Source organism: Choloepus didactylus, chromosome 14, assembly GCF_015220235.1.
Source record: "Choloepus didactylus isolate mChoDid1 chromosome 14, mChoDid1.pri, whole genome shotgun sequence".
Classification (NCBI taxonomy): domain Eukaryota; kingdom Metazoa; phylum Chordata; class Mammalia; order Pilosa; family Megalonychidae; genus Choloepus; species Choloepus didactylus.
Window position 1 is genome coordinate 88,068,744 of NC_051320.1, and position 18,150 is coordinate 88,086,893.

Genomic DNA, 18,150 nt, shown 5'->3' on the forward strand with positions numbered 1-18,150 from the left:
ATAACAGATATATATTTATCCCTTACACTACCTATTGGTTGTATATTAGCAGTGGGTTCTGGGCTCATTATAATCTGTGTAGAACCTAGGCTGTAGAACAGCCATCATTTCAAACATTGCTTTTCAGTTTGCCAGATTGAGAAAGCTTGCCGAGCTAGCTTTTTCAATTCCCAGTTGGCCGTGATTTAGTTCACTTCTTACTTAATTTTATTAGCCCAAACAAATCACATGGCCATATATATAACCCTAAGGGGGGTGGGGTGCAGGCGGAAAACAATACTACTGTATGACCAGAAGGAAGATTCTAGAAATATTTCATAAAATGAATAATGACACCAAGATGGGAAATTTCAAAGGATTCATATGTTGCATAACCAAAAATCACAAAGACAAATGTCCACTAAAGACTGTCTTATTTATATCTTTTCTATGTAACACTATTTTAGGTTTATCCCACTACTTCTTAGATAGTAGGTGCTGAATGAATGTCTGTTTAAAAAAAGGATGAATATGAGTGGTTGTTTAATTTACCAAATCTCATGATAATTAAAACTTAAGGAGAGTTACTTTGGTATTTTAACTTCACAGAGAAGCATGATAAACATATATATACACACACACATTATCTATATATACACACACTATGCATGTATATATGTGTATATATATATATAGTATCATTCATATGAAATGTTACCTTTAGAGAGCTTGAGAAGAGTGGTATAGTAGAGAGAGAAAAGAGATTCTTCATCTCAGTATTGCTTTGAAGGTGTTCATTTATTGGTTTCTGCCACTAGACCCAGAAAAGAGACAGAATTTTGGACACAGTTGTTCAATAAAAGTAGTGTTGTTATCATTAGTTGTATGATCTTGGGCAAGTCACATCCATTTAGCCATAGGTTCTTCAGCTGCACACACACATAACCCACAAACCTTAGAAATACCTGTCTTTTGCATTGTAAGAATCTCCTAGACTGGAGAGCAATACAATGTGTGATTGTGGTTGTCATGAGATGTACTCATATAACAGTACCTGCCACAAAGTATCCGTTCCATAGATGTTTACTGGTTTCATTAGAGTAACCATTTCCTTTATTCTTTTTTTCTTTTATGGTTTTATTATTTTTATTTCTTTTTTTCTCTTCAGTTTCCACATGGGTTTCATCATTTCCTGCTTGTTTTTTTTTAACATTTTTTATGATGAAATATAACATACATACAGAAAATTGATAAATTTCAAAGTACGATTTAACAAGTAGTTATAGAACAAATTTCAAAGAATGTTGTGGGCTACAGTTCCACAATTTCAGTTATGTCCTTATTGTGAAATATAGCATATATACAGAAAAGTCATAACTTTCAAAGTATGATCTACCAAGTAGTTAAAGAGCAAATTTCAAAGAATATTATGGGTTACAGCTCCCCCATTTCAGTTATTTCCTTCTAGCTGTTCTAATATCCTTGACACTAAAAAAAAAAAAAAAAAAGAAATATTTATATAAAGATTCCGTATTTGTAATCCTTTGTTAAATCCTATCTTGTCTGTTGCTACACCTCCAACTTGTTTGATCACTGTCTCAATCTTCAAGGATATCTGGGCAGTGACCACCCTAACTTGTTCATATTGAAAAGGGGTGTGGATGTTACGGTGAAGGGGGATGCATCTGGTTGATGTTTGAAGAGGCTGTTGCCTCTGGGTTTTGGGGACTTATCTCAAGTAGGAACACTCTTGAGGATTTAAGTTTCTGAAAAATTAATTTAGTGAGTGAAACTTTTATACAGTTTTCCATAGGGACCTGGTATTCTTTAGGATTTTGGGGACTACAGTTGATTTTGGCTTGGCATACTGTGGCTATTTGGAATATCTAGCTGAAGCTCACATAAGAGTAACCACCAGGATAGCCTCTTGACTCCATCTGAAATTTCTTACCCTCTGAAACCTTATTTTGTTACCCTTCTTTGCCCACTTTTATTCTAGAAGGCACTCACAATCCCTCGATGCCCAGGCCAGGCTCATTCCTGGGAGATGTGTCCCACTTTGCCAGGGAGACTCACTCCCCCAGGAGGGCAATGAATTTATTTGCCTGCAGGGCTTAGAGAGAGCAAGGCCACATCTGAGCAACAAAAGAAGTTCTCTGGAGGTGACTTTTAGGCATAGTTATAGGTACATTTGCTCTATTCTTAATATATAATGGGGTACATATTTAAGAAAGAACATACTGCATCTACAAAAGTTTGCCCAGGCTCCTGGGGGAGAAGTTCGGGTCACCTGGTTCATCAAATCAAGAATAATTATCAACTGGTTAGTCCTTATCTCTTGAAGGTCAAACACTTCACATCTGCCAATGGGCACCCAGAACTCGTGTTGGTACCTTGCCTAATCAGGGCCCTTACCGAGGGCCGTCAGCCAACAGTTTCAAAGCCCCGCCTCTCAGGGCGGCCTTCCAATCAGCTGTTAGGTCAGGGCCCAACCCCCGCGAGTCACGTGACACAACCAGGGCTGCTTCCGGCGCGTCGCAGGAGGCTGACGTCACTGGAGCCCGGCGTCGCGTCAGAGCTGATCCGTGGTGGCGGCGGCGGCGGCGGCGGCGGCAGCGGCAGCGGCGGCGGATGCGGCAATGGCAGCGGACACCGAGCAGGCTTAAGGGCTAGGACCCGACTCCCTCCCGCGCCACCTCAGGCTCACCCAGCGCTGCAGCCTCAGTTCACTCCGCTCCTGCTCCCTCCCGACCGCTGCCCCGGCGGAGGCGGAGGCCCGGGCTGGCCGCCGTGTTCGTGTCCCGGCTCGGCCTCGGACGGTCGGGCTGCTGTGTGGAGAGGAGGCCGAGTCGGTAAGAGGCGGCGGCGGCGGGGCCTGGAGGCTGCCTGATTCCTGCCTGGCCGCCCGGGGTGTCCCTGCACCGGTGTGTCTCTCCGGCTCGCTCCCCTCCCTCGTTCCTCCCCTTAACTCGCCGCCCCTATTGTCTGGGCTCAGCCGCTCCCTCTTCCCCTCCCCTTCCCTCCCCCCTGCTGAGGGCCGGAGGACTGTCAAACCTGAACGAGCCTCCTGCCTGCCCTGTCCGAGCTTTTCCTTTCAGTCCTTTGGTTTCCCCGCGCCGCCGCGTCACTACTCATTTCTTTTTGGTCTTTTGGCCACTGCTTCACTTTCTCCCTGTCTGTGTCTTCTTGCTAATTTTCTCTTCCTTACCGCTTGTCATCTGCCATAATTTTCACCATGTTTATTATTAATTTTTGCCATTCCTTTTTTATTTTCTTCCTGTTTTTACTCTTCTCCCGTACTCTCTGCTGCCCTTTCTTTCTCTGCTCCAAGTCCCATCCCCCCGCCCCCAACAGACTGCCTTAGTTTTTAAAAGTTCCTTAATTGAAATCCCTCCTCCTCCTCCCCCCACCCACCCCCCCAAGAAAAAAAAAATCTTGCTTTTCCGAGTACCTCATCCCGAAGTACCTATGGGGGATTATGCCTCTTAACTTAGTCGCTTACCTTGGGCTCTTAAGTTTGATCCTAGAAAATGTTAGTGTAATAGGTGCGCTACCCCTTACTAAGTTCTTCCTGTACAGAAAATATTGATTAGGTTTCTACACACAACTTTTAAGTAGCTATCTTATATGTTGCTCATTTATAAGATCTGTATTAAAAATAATTTATATGCTTTTTCCTTTTACACTAAATACGCCCTGACCACCAAGAGTACTGTTAAAATTTTAATGTACTAATATTTGTTGATGGATTGACATGATATTTTTCCTCCAACTGTGAGTTTTGAATTTTACATATTTTCACGGCAAGTGTTGATGCTGTTTTTCCCCCTCACAAGTCGGATTCTTTCAACAGAGAGGAAAGGGCAGTTGGAATTTTATGTTTGCTGTTATGTTTTGTATGTTTTGAATTGTGATCAAACCATTAAAATATGACAGTTGTCTCTCTTCTTTTTTTCTTTTTTTTTTTTAACTGGAAGGGAGCATAGTCATAGTAGCAATTTTAAGTATCAAAAAGTGTTTTGTGGGTCTTTCTTTCTCCCCAATAGCAATAGATTTACATTGCTGGTTACGTATTATATTTTGGTTAGACTATCTCAAAATGCATTCATATTCCTCAAATAATCATTAGTGAACAAGAGCCAACCTCAGATAAACGGGGGAGGTGGCCAGTGTGACCAAAAGGATAGCAAATAATTCACTCTGAATAATCTAGAGAGTAATCAACACTCCTTTGTAGTTTCTTGTTTGTTTTAACATGACATCCACTTTTACTGTGGGCACTATCTGTTGAAAAATAGTGGAAATAAATTCTCAGAGGTTAAAAGAAAATCCACTTCATTGTTCCTTATTGAATGTGAAGTATAAGAAAAATTTCCTTTGCAATTTTATATGTTAAATTAAAATTATTGAATTCATTTGCTACCAAGATGGCAGCAGGTAATGAAAGCTCCTAGACATAAAAGGAATTATTAAAATCTTCACAGGGGGAGGAGTGTGTCTACTGCTTTGTTCGCCTTTGTGTGCTCCTTAGTGTTTTATTTAGTGTTTTGTATTATTAGGCAATTAATATTTGTTGAAGTTAAATGAAAAGCTTGATTAATTTGTTTACTTGAGAATTTCAGTAGTCTGTTTCCAAACACTCAATTGTCTTAATTTTTCAAGGATGTAAAAACCTTTTCAGCTGTCATTGTAGAAAATTTTCTTGTTTATTGTCAAGTTAAAATTTAAAGCATTTTAGCCATTAGCAAGTTTTAATGGCCCATTCTTCCTAAGTATTATCTTTTCTATGTTCTTTTTCTTAGTTCATCATCAAGATTGCCAGCAAATTGCACAATACATAACCTGGAAATGCTTGTAATCATCATTCAGACTTTTTAAAAAAAAATTAAAAATATTTTAAACTTTTCATGTTATCATTTAAAAATTTTTGGTTAATTTAAATTTTGCCTAATCCCTATGCTATATTCCCTATGCATTTTATGCATTGGAATCTAACAAGTGTGTGTGTGTTTTCCTCTTGAGGTAGTAAAAAGAAAATACTGAAGAACTGGATCCCAAGATGAGTAAAAAGCCCCCAAATCGTCCTGGAATCACTTTTGAGATTGGTGCTCGTTTGGAGGCACTGGACTACTTACAAAAATGGTATGGAAAATATAGAGCTTTTCACCTAAAGCACAATATCTGTAACCTTACATATGTTGATTAATTGCTTAATTCTGTTGACAGTGGTAGGAACCTCATTTCACATTTTGAATGCGCACATACATTGGTTTTTAGTTTTTCTACTGTTCAACAGGCTTTCAGGTTTAGCATTTAAAAACTTTCTAGTCAGAGTTATATAGTAGAATCATTTTAGGTGCTTGAGAAATGAAAAGTTATCTAGGATATGAGATATATATATAGAATATTGCTACTTATATATTTAAATGAGCTATATTGATAGGGAGAGGGAGGATTAATCCAGGTTCCTAAGTTTTGGATAAATTTTTATATAAATTTGTTTTCTTGACATGTGTTGGGTGGTCTTTCAGAATACGTTAATAGTTTGCGTAGTATTTTTTCATTGTGTACATTTTCAGAAATGTCACCACTGTTCACCTTCTCGCCTAAAACCCCTGAACACACCTCCTCTTTTCCTAGAGGGCTGTAAACTAAAGTTGTGTTCAGTTACAGCCTCTAATACTAAATGCAGGACATCTGGGAGATGGGCATGCCTTTCAGGTCTGGATATTTCTTTTATACTGGCCTCTTATGGTAAGTGGTCTATTTAGACACCCCCACATACACCTTACATAATGGGTAGGAAAAATAGAATAAGTAAAATAAAACCAATATCTGAAAAGAAGAGAAGGAAAACAACATACAAATGCTGGGCCACAGTAGGAATAATCAGAATCCCTTCTTTTTCCCACAGGGTGTGTTCCTTAGTCAGGTTAGCTGGCTCCTGGTTGTCTATCCTGTTGCCATTCTCAGACGCCTCACCTGAGAGGGGCTTGAGGAAGGTGTCCACTTCTTGGGGTGATACTGCCTTATCTCCCCTTGATGAGGGGTTTAGTGGTTTAGCAACTCCAGGACTTTGTCTGCCAGACTTTTTGACATTTTCGGTCACTTCAACTCCTTAAAACCATCGTGGGCATTTTGTAGATTTGCTTTTGATTGCTTTGAATTGTCACCTTTCTGAGTTGGCATTGGCAGGCAGGCATCTTCAATTGTGATTTTTGACTTTGGACTAGCATGGATTTTCTGTCTCATAGCACCCCATGTTAAAGGTCTGCAAACTTCCTGACTGGCAGCTGAATGGCCTCTGTCTTAGGCTTTCTCTGGGACTGTTTGACACTACACTCTAAGGTGGGAAGCACGGTTTTTTGACTCCTTGCCTCCAGGCTGCATTTTAGTGGGCAGTTCTTTTTTAGGGAGCTTAATTGTTACTCTCATCAGATAGTGTTCACAGTAGCTGTTGGGAAGGGTTGGGAAGCACTTGGAAATCTGGCTTCTCCTCTGTTCTTTACAGAGGTTCTTGCCTTTATTTGCCCTTGCTAACTTGGAACTGAGAACTGGCTTTTCCATTCTGCTGTGGTATTGGTTAGCTAAGGCTTTGCCATCTTGGATTGATGGTCTCAGGCAGAAAGAAGAGCCCTTCTTAGCAAAGCTGCGATCTTTCCCTCTGCTTGGACAAAATCAGATTTGACTCATCAGTTTTCTCTTGTAGTAGCATACGAAAGGCCACAGAAAGCAGCGGACACAGTTAAACGTGGACATTTTTAATGCCAAGTCACTTGAAGCTCCAGCTTTAATAGATACTGGTTAGATTCCGAAGATAGAAGCAATAGGTTAACCAACTGTGTTACTATCACTTAAAAAGAATTACGTACGTCTCTGGGATCTTCTCCTAACTCCATATTGACCGAGCCAGTTCCGCTTTTTAATGTCTACTGTTCACTTTTAGGGACTAATTTCTTTATTAGGACTTTTCTGTTGGAAGAGACAGAAACTAAAACTGACTTAATTTGAAAAGGAAATTTATTGGCTTATGTAACAGAAAAGCTGGGAGGAATTTGAAAGGTGGTGGTTGCCTCTCTTTTCTTGTCAGGCTTTTGCTTTTTCATTTTAAGCTATTGCTGAGACCATTCAGGTAATCCTATGGTCAGGTGTAAGTATAGAAACATTACACAGCTGAATATTAATTTATTGGCTTGTGATTTTTACATTATTTGTCTTTTTTGTTCCTCATTATCTTAGCACTCCTTTTCTGGATGTAATTGTTAAAGTAGTGACTTTTGTATTAAAGATGCTTGCCTTCATTCTCTGCAGAAAACCTTAATGTTAAATAAAATTAGACAAGGATAATTCTTTGTTGTCTTACGCTTTGTAGGATATTTTGAAGCATCCCTGGCCTCTACGCACGAGATATACCAGTAGCACCCCTCCCAGTCATAACTTAAAAAAAAAATGTCTCCTTTGTCAGATGTCCACTGGGGGGCAAAATTGCTCCTGGTTGAGAGCTACTGCATTAGACCTTGCAACAAAAGGTGCCAGTTTAGTCAGTAATTAGCTATCTCGGTTCTGATTTGACCAAGCTTTTTACTCTGAAGGCACACTATTGAGGTTCTTTGTGATATAAGAGTATAAGAAATCATAGTTGTTACTTCTTTAATGTTAATCTTAAATTGTTTTTTCTTTTTTTTTTTAAGTTACAAGCTTTGTGAATAACTGGTTAACTGTATTAATATATTCTCTTATTCTCTTCAAACTGACAAAGTTGCAATTGAAATAGCTTCCAGTTTGGGGTAAGCACATAGTTTAATAGTTCTCAGTGGTTTTGAGAGATATTAACATAATTAACTTTGGTATTAATAAGAAATTCACTTTTGGTGGTGAATTATTTTCTATTTCAACAGCTGTTCAGTTTATAGACTAGTAAAAGATTAAAAAAAATTATAAAAAATAACTACTTTAAAAATCAAGCCTGCGTAATTTTCCCTGCTTTTAGACTATTTGGAATTTCAGAGAACAAATGAAAGTTGTAGCTATAAATTTTTTCATTGTCTTATGCTTTCTATCAAGAATCCTATGTCCTGAGGTAAGGTGATGTCATGCAAATATATTCATTGATGAAGTTTAGATTTAATGATGTTGACCCCTGTAATTTGATTTCTTTAATGTAACTGAATGTTAGCCAAAAGAATCATATATGATAATCATTGGAACTGGTCATAAGTCTGATTGTTATGAGCTCATTTATATAAAGTTTTTAGCATTTTATTGCAGGTGGCTCTTTGTTTTAAAAAGAGTTAGGAGTGTTGTATATACTCACTCTAGGGTAATCAAAGGAATACTTTTCTTGTGACTTGATTTCTTACTGTCAATAGTCTCAACTTGTTAGGCTTGGGTGATCCTTAAATTTAGTATTAGGTGTGCTTTTGCCATAGGACAGCTGTTTAATTGCTAAGATTTATTGAGTCTTTTATGGAGCACAAAAGAAATTCTTTGAAACATAGTGCTCTTAACAGATTTTATTGCTTAAGGGGATAATAAACTATTCTTATTGTTCCATTTTTAAAGGGCCATTTTATACGTCATGAATTCTACAATTTCGTTTTGAAATCATGTAAAAGTGTAGAAGGGTTATTTGACTGATATCAGATAAAAATGTAGAAGGGTTATTTGAGTGTTGAGAAATTTTGACAATCTAGTGAGAAGCAATTAATTACTGAAAATATACTGAGATAATTTTCCTCCATCTTCCCTTCCTTTTCAATCCCTTATTCCTCTTTTTGTTTTTCATATTGTTGTTGCATCCACATTAAATGCTTATTCTTCCAAATTTATTCAATACTGTTTGAAAAGTGTTGACTTCTTATTTGACATAAATACAGTTTGAACAATTATAGGGGGAGGGAGGGACAGGAATGCAAATACTGCTTTCTTTCTCTGTACTCAAAACATTTACAATGCAGTATATCTATTGTTGAAGACAACTTATCACATGTTATACAATACCTTTTAAAGATAAGTCAAAGTGGTAATAGCAGAGTATACAAAAAAGACAATTTGTCCTATATGTGAAAGGTTTTTCTTATATTAAAGGAAACAATTTTTAATATATGCCCTAGAAGTAATAGAATAAATGCTAAATTTATTCAGCAGAAATAAAGCTGCCAGTTTTAGGTTTGGGGTAAATTTGATGTAATGGGAAAACTCAGACCTGTTTTTCTTAGGAAAAGACATTCTTACTGCTTGAGCAACCATATCACATACTCTTTAAAATTTAGAAAGACATTTCATCATTGAAGATATGCTCTACATTTTTAAGTAGTGATTTATTATCTTTTGTTTTCAAAGTAACTTTTCTAGCTATATCAGAAAACTCATTGATGGTTTGATTATTTATCAAAACTAATGAATGCAGGTCCAGAGAAGCCGTCTTCAGTTCTGGTATTTGTTTTTTTATATTTGGGTCTCTTTACTATACTGTCTAAACCTAATTCTTGCTGTGTAGTGTGAACTGCTTTAATTTAAAAAATTTTCATAGAATTTTACTCAAAATGTTTTGTTTAACCTCTTCCTCAACAATCTAAACAAAGGCTTTAATTTAACATGCTAATGTTTACAGCCAATCAACAATCTAAACAAAGTCTTTAATTTAACATGCTAATGTTTACAGTCAACATGATCTACCATTTTTTCCTCTTATTTCCATTATATTTTCTGCCATACCTTCTGTACATCCAAATGTTGACATAATCAGCCTTACAATCTCCTGAAGGCAGTGACATCATAAGAATGAAAATGGATCTAAGTATGTTGGTATAAGTATATAATTAGGCAGAGAGAAAGCTCAGAGTTGACATCACATGAGAGACATTGGATTTTAAAGACCAAAGAAGTGGGTTCAAATCAGACTGTCACTTATTAATCCTGTTAAGTCATCTAATTTGGTTTGCTTTTCAGTAAAATGGAAGCAGTGTTACCAGCTTTTACTCCCAGGTTTTATTTTAAGGATCAAATAAAAAAATGTATTCAAATTCGCGTCAAAGTCTATGAAATGTTATAAAATTACTAAGCATTAAGATGTATGCAAATGAAGAGGGGAAGTTGAAAATGAATCTTTGGAACCTGATTTAAGTGTATAAGTTTTAAATGTAGCTATAGTATTGACATGTAATTGGCATGAAATGGCAGAAGGAAAAACATGTCATTCCAACAAGCTGTAAATTATCTTTTTGAGTATATAATAAAATCCTTATATTTACAAAGTTTTGGAGTTTGCAAAGGCACGCTTGCAAATATTAATGTATCTATTCATTCTGAATATTGTTCAATAAGAAAAGTGATAAAAACAAACTGGTTTTGACTACTGATTTAATTTCTCTTCTGAATGGAATTAAAATAGTCACTTTATTAAGTGATTTAGTTTTGAAAATAAAATGCATGAAATAATATGCGTGGTAATAGTCTTAAAAGAAATTTGAGATGTAGAGTCAACTTAGAACATTCAGATGAGTTATGCTTTTCCGACTTCTTTTGGAATATTTCTATTTAATTCTCTTCTAGATCTAAAAGAAAGGAAAATGAAAGATTAAAAAATGTGGAAATGTCTCCAAGTATCAGAGTTTGATAGAACAGTCTAAATTTTGAATTGACAAATGCTGTTTCCACACATTTGGAGTTTTCTGAGCTGTATGGAACATTTGCAAATGTGAGTTTTTAAGATGTTCATGATCAGAATTAAAATAGGGTGTGAAAATTGAGGAAATTTAGATTGTAAGAAGTAGAAATACCTTCTAATTTAAATAAAAGTACATATTTTCTAAATGAAAAGGATTGCTTTTTCTCTATATTTAGCTATGCAAAGGAAAACTAGAGGTAAGTCATGTGTTCCATTTTTAGAGTAGACGAGTACTCTGGAAAGGTAGTATGTAGATACAATTTTTAAAACTAAGCTATATTTAATTATTAGATGAATTTGAAATTTGTAGGAACCTTAGGTGAATACTTTTAAAATAGAGATTCTTTTGCTAATATGAATAAAATTTTGACTTACTGTGTTTTGGGTTTTTCTGAATCTGCATAAAACCTGAAGAGTAATAATTCCGTTTTTGAGTCATTAACCTTTCTTTGAACACCTGATTTCAGCTATAGACTCAGAAAAGTATACAATCACATCTATACACCAAAGTAATTGAAATATGTTTTATGGGTGTACGTAGAGAACCTATCCATAGACTCCAGATAAGGACCTTTCCTATAGAGAATTCAAATTGAAATCTGTAAATTTTATTTTTCTTAACTTTTGAGATTCTTTACATCCATAAAGACACAAATTTGGATGTTAAAGTTTAAATGAACCATCCAGTTAAATCATCAAGCAAATCTGCACCAGTGTATAAATATCTTAGTTCTTCAGTTTAAAAATTTCCACAAAAGAAAGCTTCATAGACTCCTTTTGACAATGCTAAATGTAAGACAGCCCCCCTCCCCCAAATGTTTTAAAAGCAAGGGGTGGAACAGATTTATACAGATTTATTTTAAGACACACCTGGTCTCACCAAAATTTGCTGTTATTCATGTGCTCGTTATTCCTTCCATTATGTTGATTCAGTTTTTATAAAGTTTTTCTGATCTCAAAATTCTGCTTATCTTAATTACTCTTGAAAGGTTGAGAGCAAAGGAATATTGAAAAAGTAAATTGGAAAATGTGGGTTCTAAATGCTGTCCTGCCATGAACAGTGTGACTGTAGAGAGTTACTTCTCTTCTTTAATGTCCTTAAAGTCAGGGTGTTGTGTTAGATGACTTTTGAGGTCCCTTTGAATTCTAAACTCAAATTCTGTCTATTTTTCATCTATTCAGGGGTGGTATATTCTTTAATTTCACTTCTAGAAGGTTAAATAACACAGATCTGAGGCAGAGTGAGATAGCAGGAATAAGCCTCCTGTGTAGTTTGTTCAAAACTTCTGGTCATTAGAAGAGAAGATTAGACAAGTAATGGAAGGTTAATATAATTTGGAACAAAGAGATAGGGGTTTGAAGCATTTGTGGCCAAGAAACTTAAGTCCTATTGGGCATTTAATTACTCTTTCTCCTACCTACTATCCCACACATTTAAATGCTTGTTCATTAACTTAAAAAAAAATACTTAGAATAATAACTGTTGACTTAAAAAGTATGTTATGTCTGATAGGGTACTTTAAACTCACTGACTTTCCATGTGCTGTCAATTCATTGACAAATTAGTTCTCTTACAGAGTTCATTGGTAATATGGTTTTGAAGATTCTCAAACTTGAGCTCCCATCATAATCACCTGGAGGGCTTGTTAAACACAGATTGCTGAACTCTACCCCAACAGCCTCTGATTTAGTAGGTCTGAAGTGAGACCCAATAATTTGCGTTTCTGACAAAGTTCCTGCTGATGCTGATGCTGTTGGTCTGGGGACCACATGTGAAAACTGCTGGTCTAGACTTGAGATTATTAGCTAGAGGATTAGCTGAGTTTTTGAGATGGATAGCAATAGAAATATCTAGGATTATTTTTTGAAACCCTTAGTCAGTTTTGAATTATTTGTTAGTTGGAGGAAATAAAATGTAAGTACATTACAAAGAGACACATGTTCAAAAATCTTTTTAAAAATTATTTCTCAATCATGAAATGACAACAGAATATACTGACCCGCAGGTACTTTGACATGCCTTACTTTTCTTGTTTCTCTTCTTTCTGTAACTTCTAGCCCTGCCTGGCTGGATAGTGTTGGAGTTTAGGTTAACCCATGGTTAATCCAGAGTTAATCCATGGTTAATGAAATCATGGTTAATTTTGGATTGACTATCATGATATATGGTTTATAAAATGATTTAGGTTTTATAGAAAATGTTAGTTATCTCATTTGAATTTTACAAAGAGCCTACAAGTTAAGGAATGACTACAACCTGCTGGCCCCTGCATAGATTCCTTAGAGCTTTGAGCCTTGGTTAACTACATAGGCTCAGTGTTGACAACCCATCTTAATTTCTGACTTGCTCTAGTTGTCTGCATCTGGCTGGAGTTTAGAAGGGCCCTGAAAGGTCCCAGCACACCCTGGTCACTCTGCAAAGCAGGTTAATTTCAAGCCTATCTATCTGAGTTCCGCCGGAGCTTAGCTGAGAATTCAACTTCCAAGCCAGTGATTTCCTAGCCTTTTTCAAAATTCACAATTTTATGATAGTGTGAGGTCCAAGAACTTCAGGCTTATTTTGCTGTGCTCTGTAAGAGTGAGTGTGTCTATTTGTGTGTGTTCATATGATGACAAGGGTTGGATCAAGAGAGAAGACAGTTTTATTTGCTTATTTGACATTTGGTTGAAGTTCAGCCATTACATATCACACAAATCCATCTCCTATTCATTCCATTATTCGTTCTGAATATTAGGTATGATATGTTGTGAAATCTCACAATTGTCACATCACATTAAATAATGCCTTTGGGGGCTGATTAAAGATTAAATTATTTGAGAAATAATTTATCTGTTGTGGTCAACTCTACTAAAAAAGATGTTTTGCAAATTTAGTTTTGTTGAGTAGGCAGAATCGGCATCTGCAATTGCTTAGGTGTCTTTAATTCTGTTTTTAAATGATTATTTCTAAAGCTGATTATTTTTAAAACGAGGCAGAAAATACTAGTTGTAATTTTAAGTTTTCAATATTGGTAGTAGTGTAATTTGAAAAAAAGAAATTAACATGCCAGTGGAAAGGTGGCTTAGTTTTGCTCTTCATAAGGGCCCCAGGTTCAATATTTTTACTATAATTCTATAATTTGAAAGAATAATTGCTCTCCCTACCTCCACTTCCCACAGATCACGTCAGTCTGCCCATAAGAATTTTTTTATTGTATTAGTTATTATATTCAATTATTACGTTATTTCAGTACTTACAATTAACTCAGTTTTTGGAGGCAGTTGTTGCTGTAGAGTTGAAAGAATGTGGGTATTTAATATTCTGAGTGTCTTTAAAAGTTTGTTTCCTCAATGCCAAAATCAACCCTTTTCATTTAGAAATTAGTGTTTCTGGTGCATCATGGTTAGATGAGGTGCTAAAGTATAAGCTCCTTACAAGAAATGATTTATATACAAGGGATAACCTAGTAACGTACTCATAAAAGCTGCCCAGTAGCAAAGAGTATTGAATTTTGATGAGCTTTTGAAGGATGAACTCAAAGGTTTTGGGGATATCATGAAATCTGGTTATCATTGCAGAAAATTATGGCAAATGATTTGTGGTTTATGGATTGAAAACTAAGTACGGATGGCATTTTCCAAACTACATTAGCAAATTTAATTTTGTTTTTTATCTGCTATTTTCCTTAGTTCTGTAACAAATCATATCCTGGATTTCCTATCTTAATTGTAAAGTAATATCAACAGTTTTCAAACATCACAAAAGTTAACACTACTTTCTCTTCCAGACTCTTTAAAAATGTGATGTTTCATTCTTAGGCATAGCTGACATGCAGTGCACCTGTTTGTTTTGAGAAATTTTAATAAAAGAGACTTCTCTCTTTGCTTAGTCTTTTTTTGCATGGGGGGGATATTTATCTTTTACAATATAATAAAATCTGTTTTCATACTCTTTGGGCTAGACATTTTACACTGTTTGTATAAAGCAGATGATTAAAATTAAGTTTCCAAGAAAAAAAAACATAAAATAATTATATCTTTATATTGCTTTTAATCTGTTTTCAGTACCTCTTAGTAATAGCCTTCTATATTTGAAACACTACAGTAAGTGTGGCAGGAGCTGAAAATCATCAGATACATTTGCAAAATACGGAATACATAATGATCTAACACATAGCTTTTAAGCACAGACAAACAGAATTCAGGAATCCACTACTTATTACTTGTTTTAACTTGAGCAAGTTACTTAACCTTTCGGGGCCTCTGGGTCTTCCATTTAAAAATTGAGACAGTAATAATACCTAACACAAAGGCTTCTCTGAGGATTAAGCAAGACAATGCATATTAAGAAATTAGCTGGGTTTCTAGCACATGGCAAGCGCTTAATAAATGTTAGGTTTAATAATATGAGCATTAACTATTCAAAGAAATTATGGTCTAAGGGGACAGGAGGCAGTGTAAATTCTTAAAACTTTCATTAATAGGTATATATACCTATTGATGGTAGTAAAATAACTTTTTAAGTCCTAACTATGATGATATGGAAACTGGGTGGACTGTACCTGCTAGAGTTTTGAGTGTTGCTGGAACAGTTAAGTAACCCATTTGGTCATGGGAACCTGAAAAAATTATATGAAGTTGATAAACTTTGAGTAAAATACTGATGGTGGAAAGTGCATTGTTTGGTGGTAGATAGAGAAGGAATTCTTGATGGTCTAATTGATTTGGGTCATGGGAGAAGGGAATAGGTAAAAGACATGGTGCAGGTATTTTGATTTGGTTGAAACTGGTAAGTTTGAATGAATGCAGGAGTGGCAGGAGTTTTGGGTGCTGAGTGAGTAGAGAGGAACAGCGATTTGCATCCAGTAAAAAAATAATTTGGAAGGTGGCTGCCAGAGGATTCTAAAGGAAAATACATAGCTAACACTGTTCTTACTTGCTCTTCACTGAAAAGGAAGCAGGGTGAACTGGCACCTTGGACTGGTCATATATCATGGGAATGAATGGGTTTGAAAAGAGGACCTGAGAAACAATGTGAAGAGACACTTAGAATTCAGCATTGGAGAAGATGAGAATTTGATATGTAAGCTGTCATCTGATTGTCCTTGAAATTGTAGATTATTTTATTAGTTCATTGAATTACATGTTGAAATTAGTCAAAAAGTTTTCAGTATGCTGATTTTATACTGAAAGTATAAAATTAACATGCAGTGTCTGAAAGCACTTGATTTAAAAATACTATCATAATATTAGTTGACATTGTTATTGTAGTTATAATCAATGAGTGAATGGGTGAGAAACCACTTTTGAAAATTGAAAAGCATAATGTAAATTTAAAGTGTTTCACAGGAAGCTAAAATTTTTAAAGAGTTACTAGGTTATAAGAATATTGTGTTTGCTTTGGGTTCCATTCTGCATTAATAGTCATTATTTGGGAAATAATTCTCCTGACAACTATGTAAGGCATGTCTTACCTCTTACTTCTAGTTCTTCTAATATGTTTTAGTCATTTTTTATGAATACCATGTTGAAATTATTTGCCCATGAAGTTTTTATCCATGAAACTATTTTGGATTGTTAATACTAATTCCTAGGATTCTGCTGACATTTAGATTATGTCCAGTGAGTCATAATGCATTTCATCCATTACCATCCTTTAAAATTTAAAGAACTGTGTTGTCCAAGGGAATATCATATTTAGATTCTCTTTCTGTGCTTCTGTAATATTATATGTATATCTTTACTATACTGGCTATTTTATTTTAATTGTGTTAAATTTGATTCTTTCTCCTTTTCTTCCCCACACCTCCACCCTCGAATTTGAGTTTGTTGATTGACATATCTTATTTGTATTTGTATCTTTATTCTGAAACCAGTGTTTGACATGTAGTACAGTAGCGTCTCAATATTTGTTGAAATAAATGAAATGAATGCGGAACTGTCAATTTCAAATTGACATAAATTAGAATTTTTATTGTCTTCTCAATGTGTACATGAGTATGACTGTTACTTTAAATGTACAGTTTGTATAGCTTATTGGAGCAAGTTTAAAAAATGCTGTATTGACTTTTCAATTGATATCTTGCATATTCAAATGAGTAATTAAATCTCAGCTCAAGTCTTTTAGTGAATTCTAATGGTCTTTAGGACATTTGGTAGCTTTGTCTGGACTTGCTCAATGAATTATGAACTATCATTGAGTAGTTAACAACTCTCTGTCCTTTGCGTTAAATGCAGGATATTTTAGGCCATAGAGTATCAAGAAGTTTTTCTCTTCGTTTTCTCATGGTTCACTTTTTTTTTTTTACCAATAGAGGTAAAAATCAGGGCATGTCATACTGGATGGCAAATCAGAATGAGTTCCTTAAAGTTAAATAATGTTTAATCGCTTTACTGTTACTACATTGGATGCAAAGAGATTTGTTTTTTATTCATCAGATTATAGTTCCGGAATAGCTTGATGTCCATCTGTTCTTCCTTCTTCCAAAGATAATGGAACACCTGTAGTTTGAGTGTTAGATAATCTTTGACTTCCAAAATTTCTCAGTACATTGCAGTGTCTCTTAACATTTTTTTTTTTTTTATTCCAATCATGGACCCCTCTGAAAATCTGAATGAAGTTGTAGAATCCCACCTCAAAAGAATATTCATACCCATCTATACCAAACACATAGCATTTTATATACAGCATCAGGGAATTCACGGACTCTTAATCTAGTACATGAGTCCAATCTGTCCATATAAAACAGTTTTGTAGCAGTACAAACTGTTTTGTACCAATATAGGAAGTCACTAGTAATAGTAATTCTCACTTTTGTTTTCCCATATTCTCCTTGTGCTCTGACAACATTCAAAGTTGATGCTATAAAGAGCCGAAAGAGTATATTCAGTGTTTAGCTAATCTCTTTAACTGTATTACTGGTTTTATCCAAAATCTGTAGGTTTTACTATTCTGTGAAAATCTTTTCAAGTGGAGAGCCACCAGTGATAATGTTGCAATGCCAGTATAACAGATAAAGCAGTCAAGTGCTGTAAGAGTTCAGGGAAAGTAAAAAATAATTTTTATTCTTCATTATGGCCTTGCTCTATTTTGTAGTTATAGCCACAGTTTAACTTGATTATTAGAGGACTTGGACTACAATGATTCAAAAAGAATCCCAAAAATCAGTACAGGAGTAGAATTCTATAGTAGTTTAATTCTTTAGTAGTAGAATTGCATGAATGAAAATTTTGTTAAATTTAGCAAGAATCGTTTTAAGGTTTTCTGAGTATTTCTGAATGCTTTTCATTTCCACTAAGCTTTATAAGCACTAGAAAGAACCAATTTTAGGGTGGATTACTTTTCCTGTTAAGTTTGCTGAGCATAAATTATGTATATGGCTCCATTCTCCGAGAGTCAAGTGTAAAAGACATGAGAGTAGAGTAGACCCAGGGTAATGGAGGCAGTCCCTTCTTTTCTCTGCAAGTAAATATCACTTGAGCAATGCATGCATTTCTAAGTGGGATTATAGTAGGGAAGATAG

At 35.4% G+C, this 18,150-nt stretch overlaps 1 protein-coding gene across 7 annotated transcripts in view; it reads left to right on the forward strand.

The window, feature by feature from the left end:
• The first annotated feature begins 2,556 nt into the window (after window positions 1–2,556).
• PHF20L1 (PHD finger protein 20 like 1) overlaps window positions 2,557–18,150 on the forward strand; it is an 86,427-nt gene continuing 70,833 nt past the window's right edge. For 2 of the 7 annotated variants that reach the window (XM_037803625.1, XM_037803628.1), the window contains exons 1-2: window positions 2,563–2,831; window positions 5,002–5,121. In XM_037803625.1, the coding sequence (XP_037659553.1) occupies window positions 5,039–5,121 (83 nt within the window). In that variant the 5' untranslated portion in view covers window positions 2,563–2,831; window positions 5,002–5,038. Of the gene's footprint in view, window positions 2,904–5,001; window positions 5,122–18,150 lie in introns of all 7 variants that reach the window. The other 5 variants (XM_037803630.1, XM_037803627.1, XM_037803626.1 and 2 more) reach the window with 5 other exon arrangements.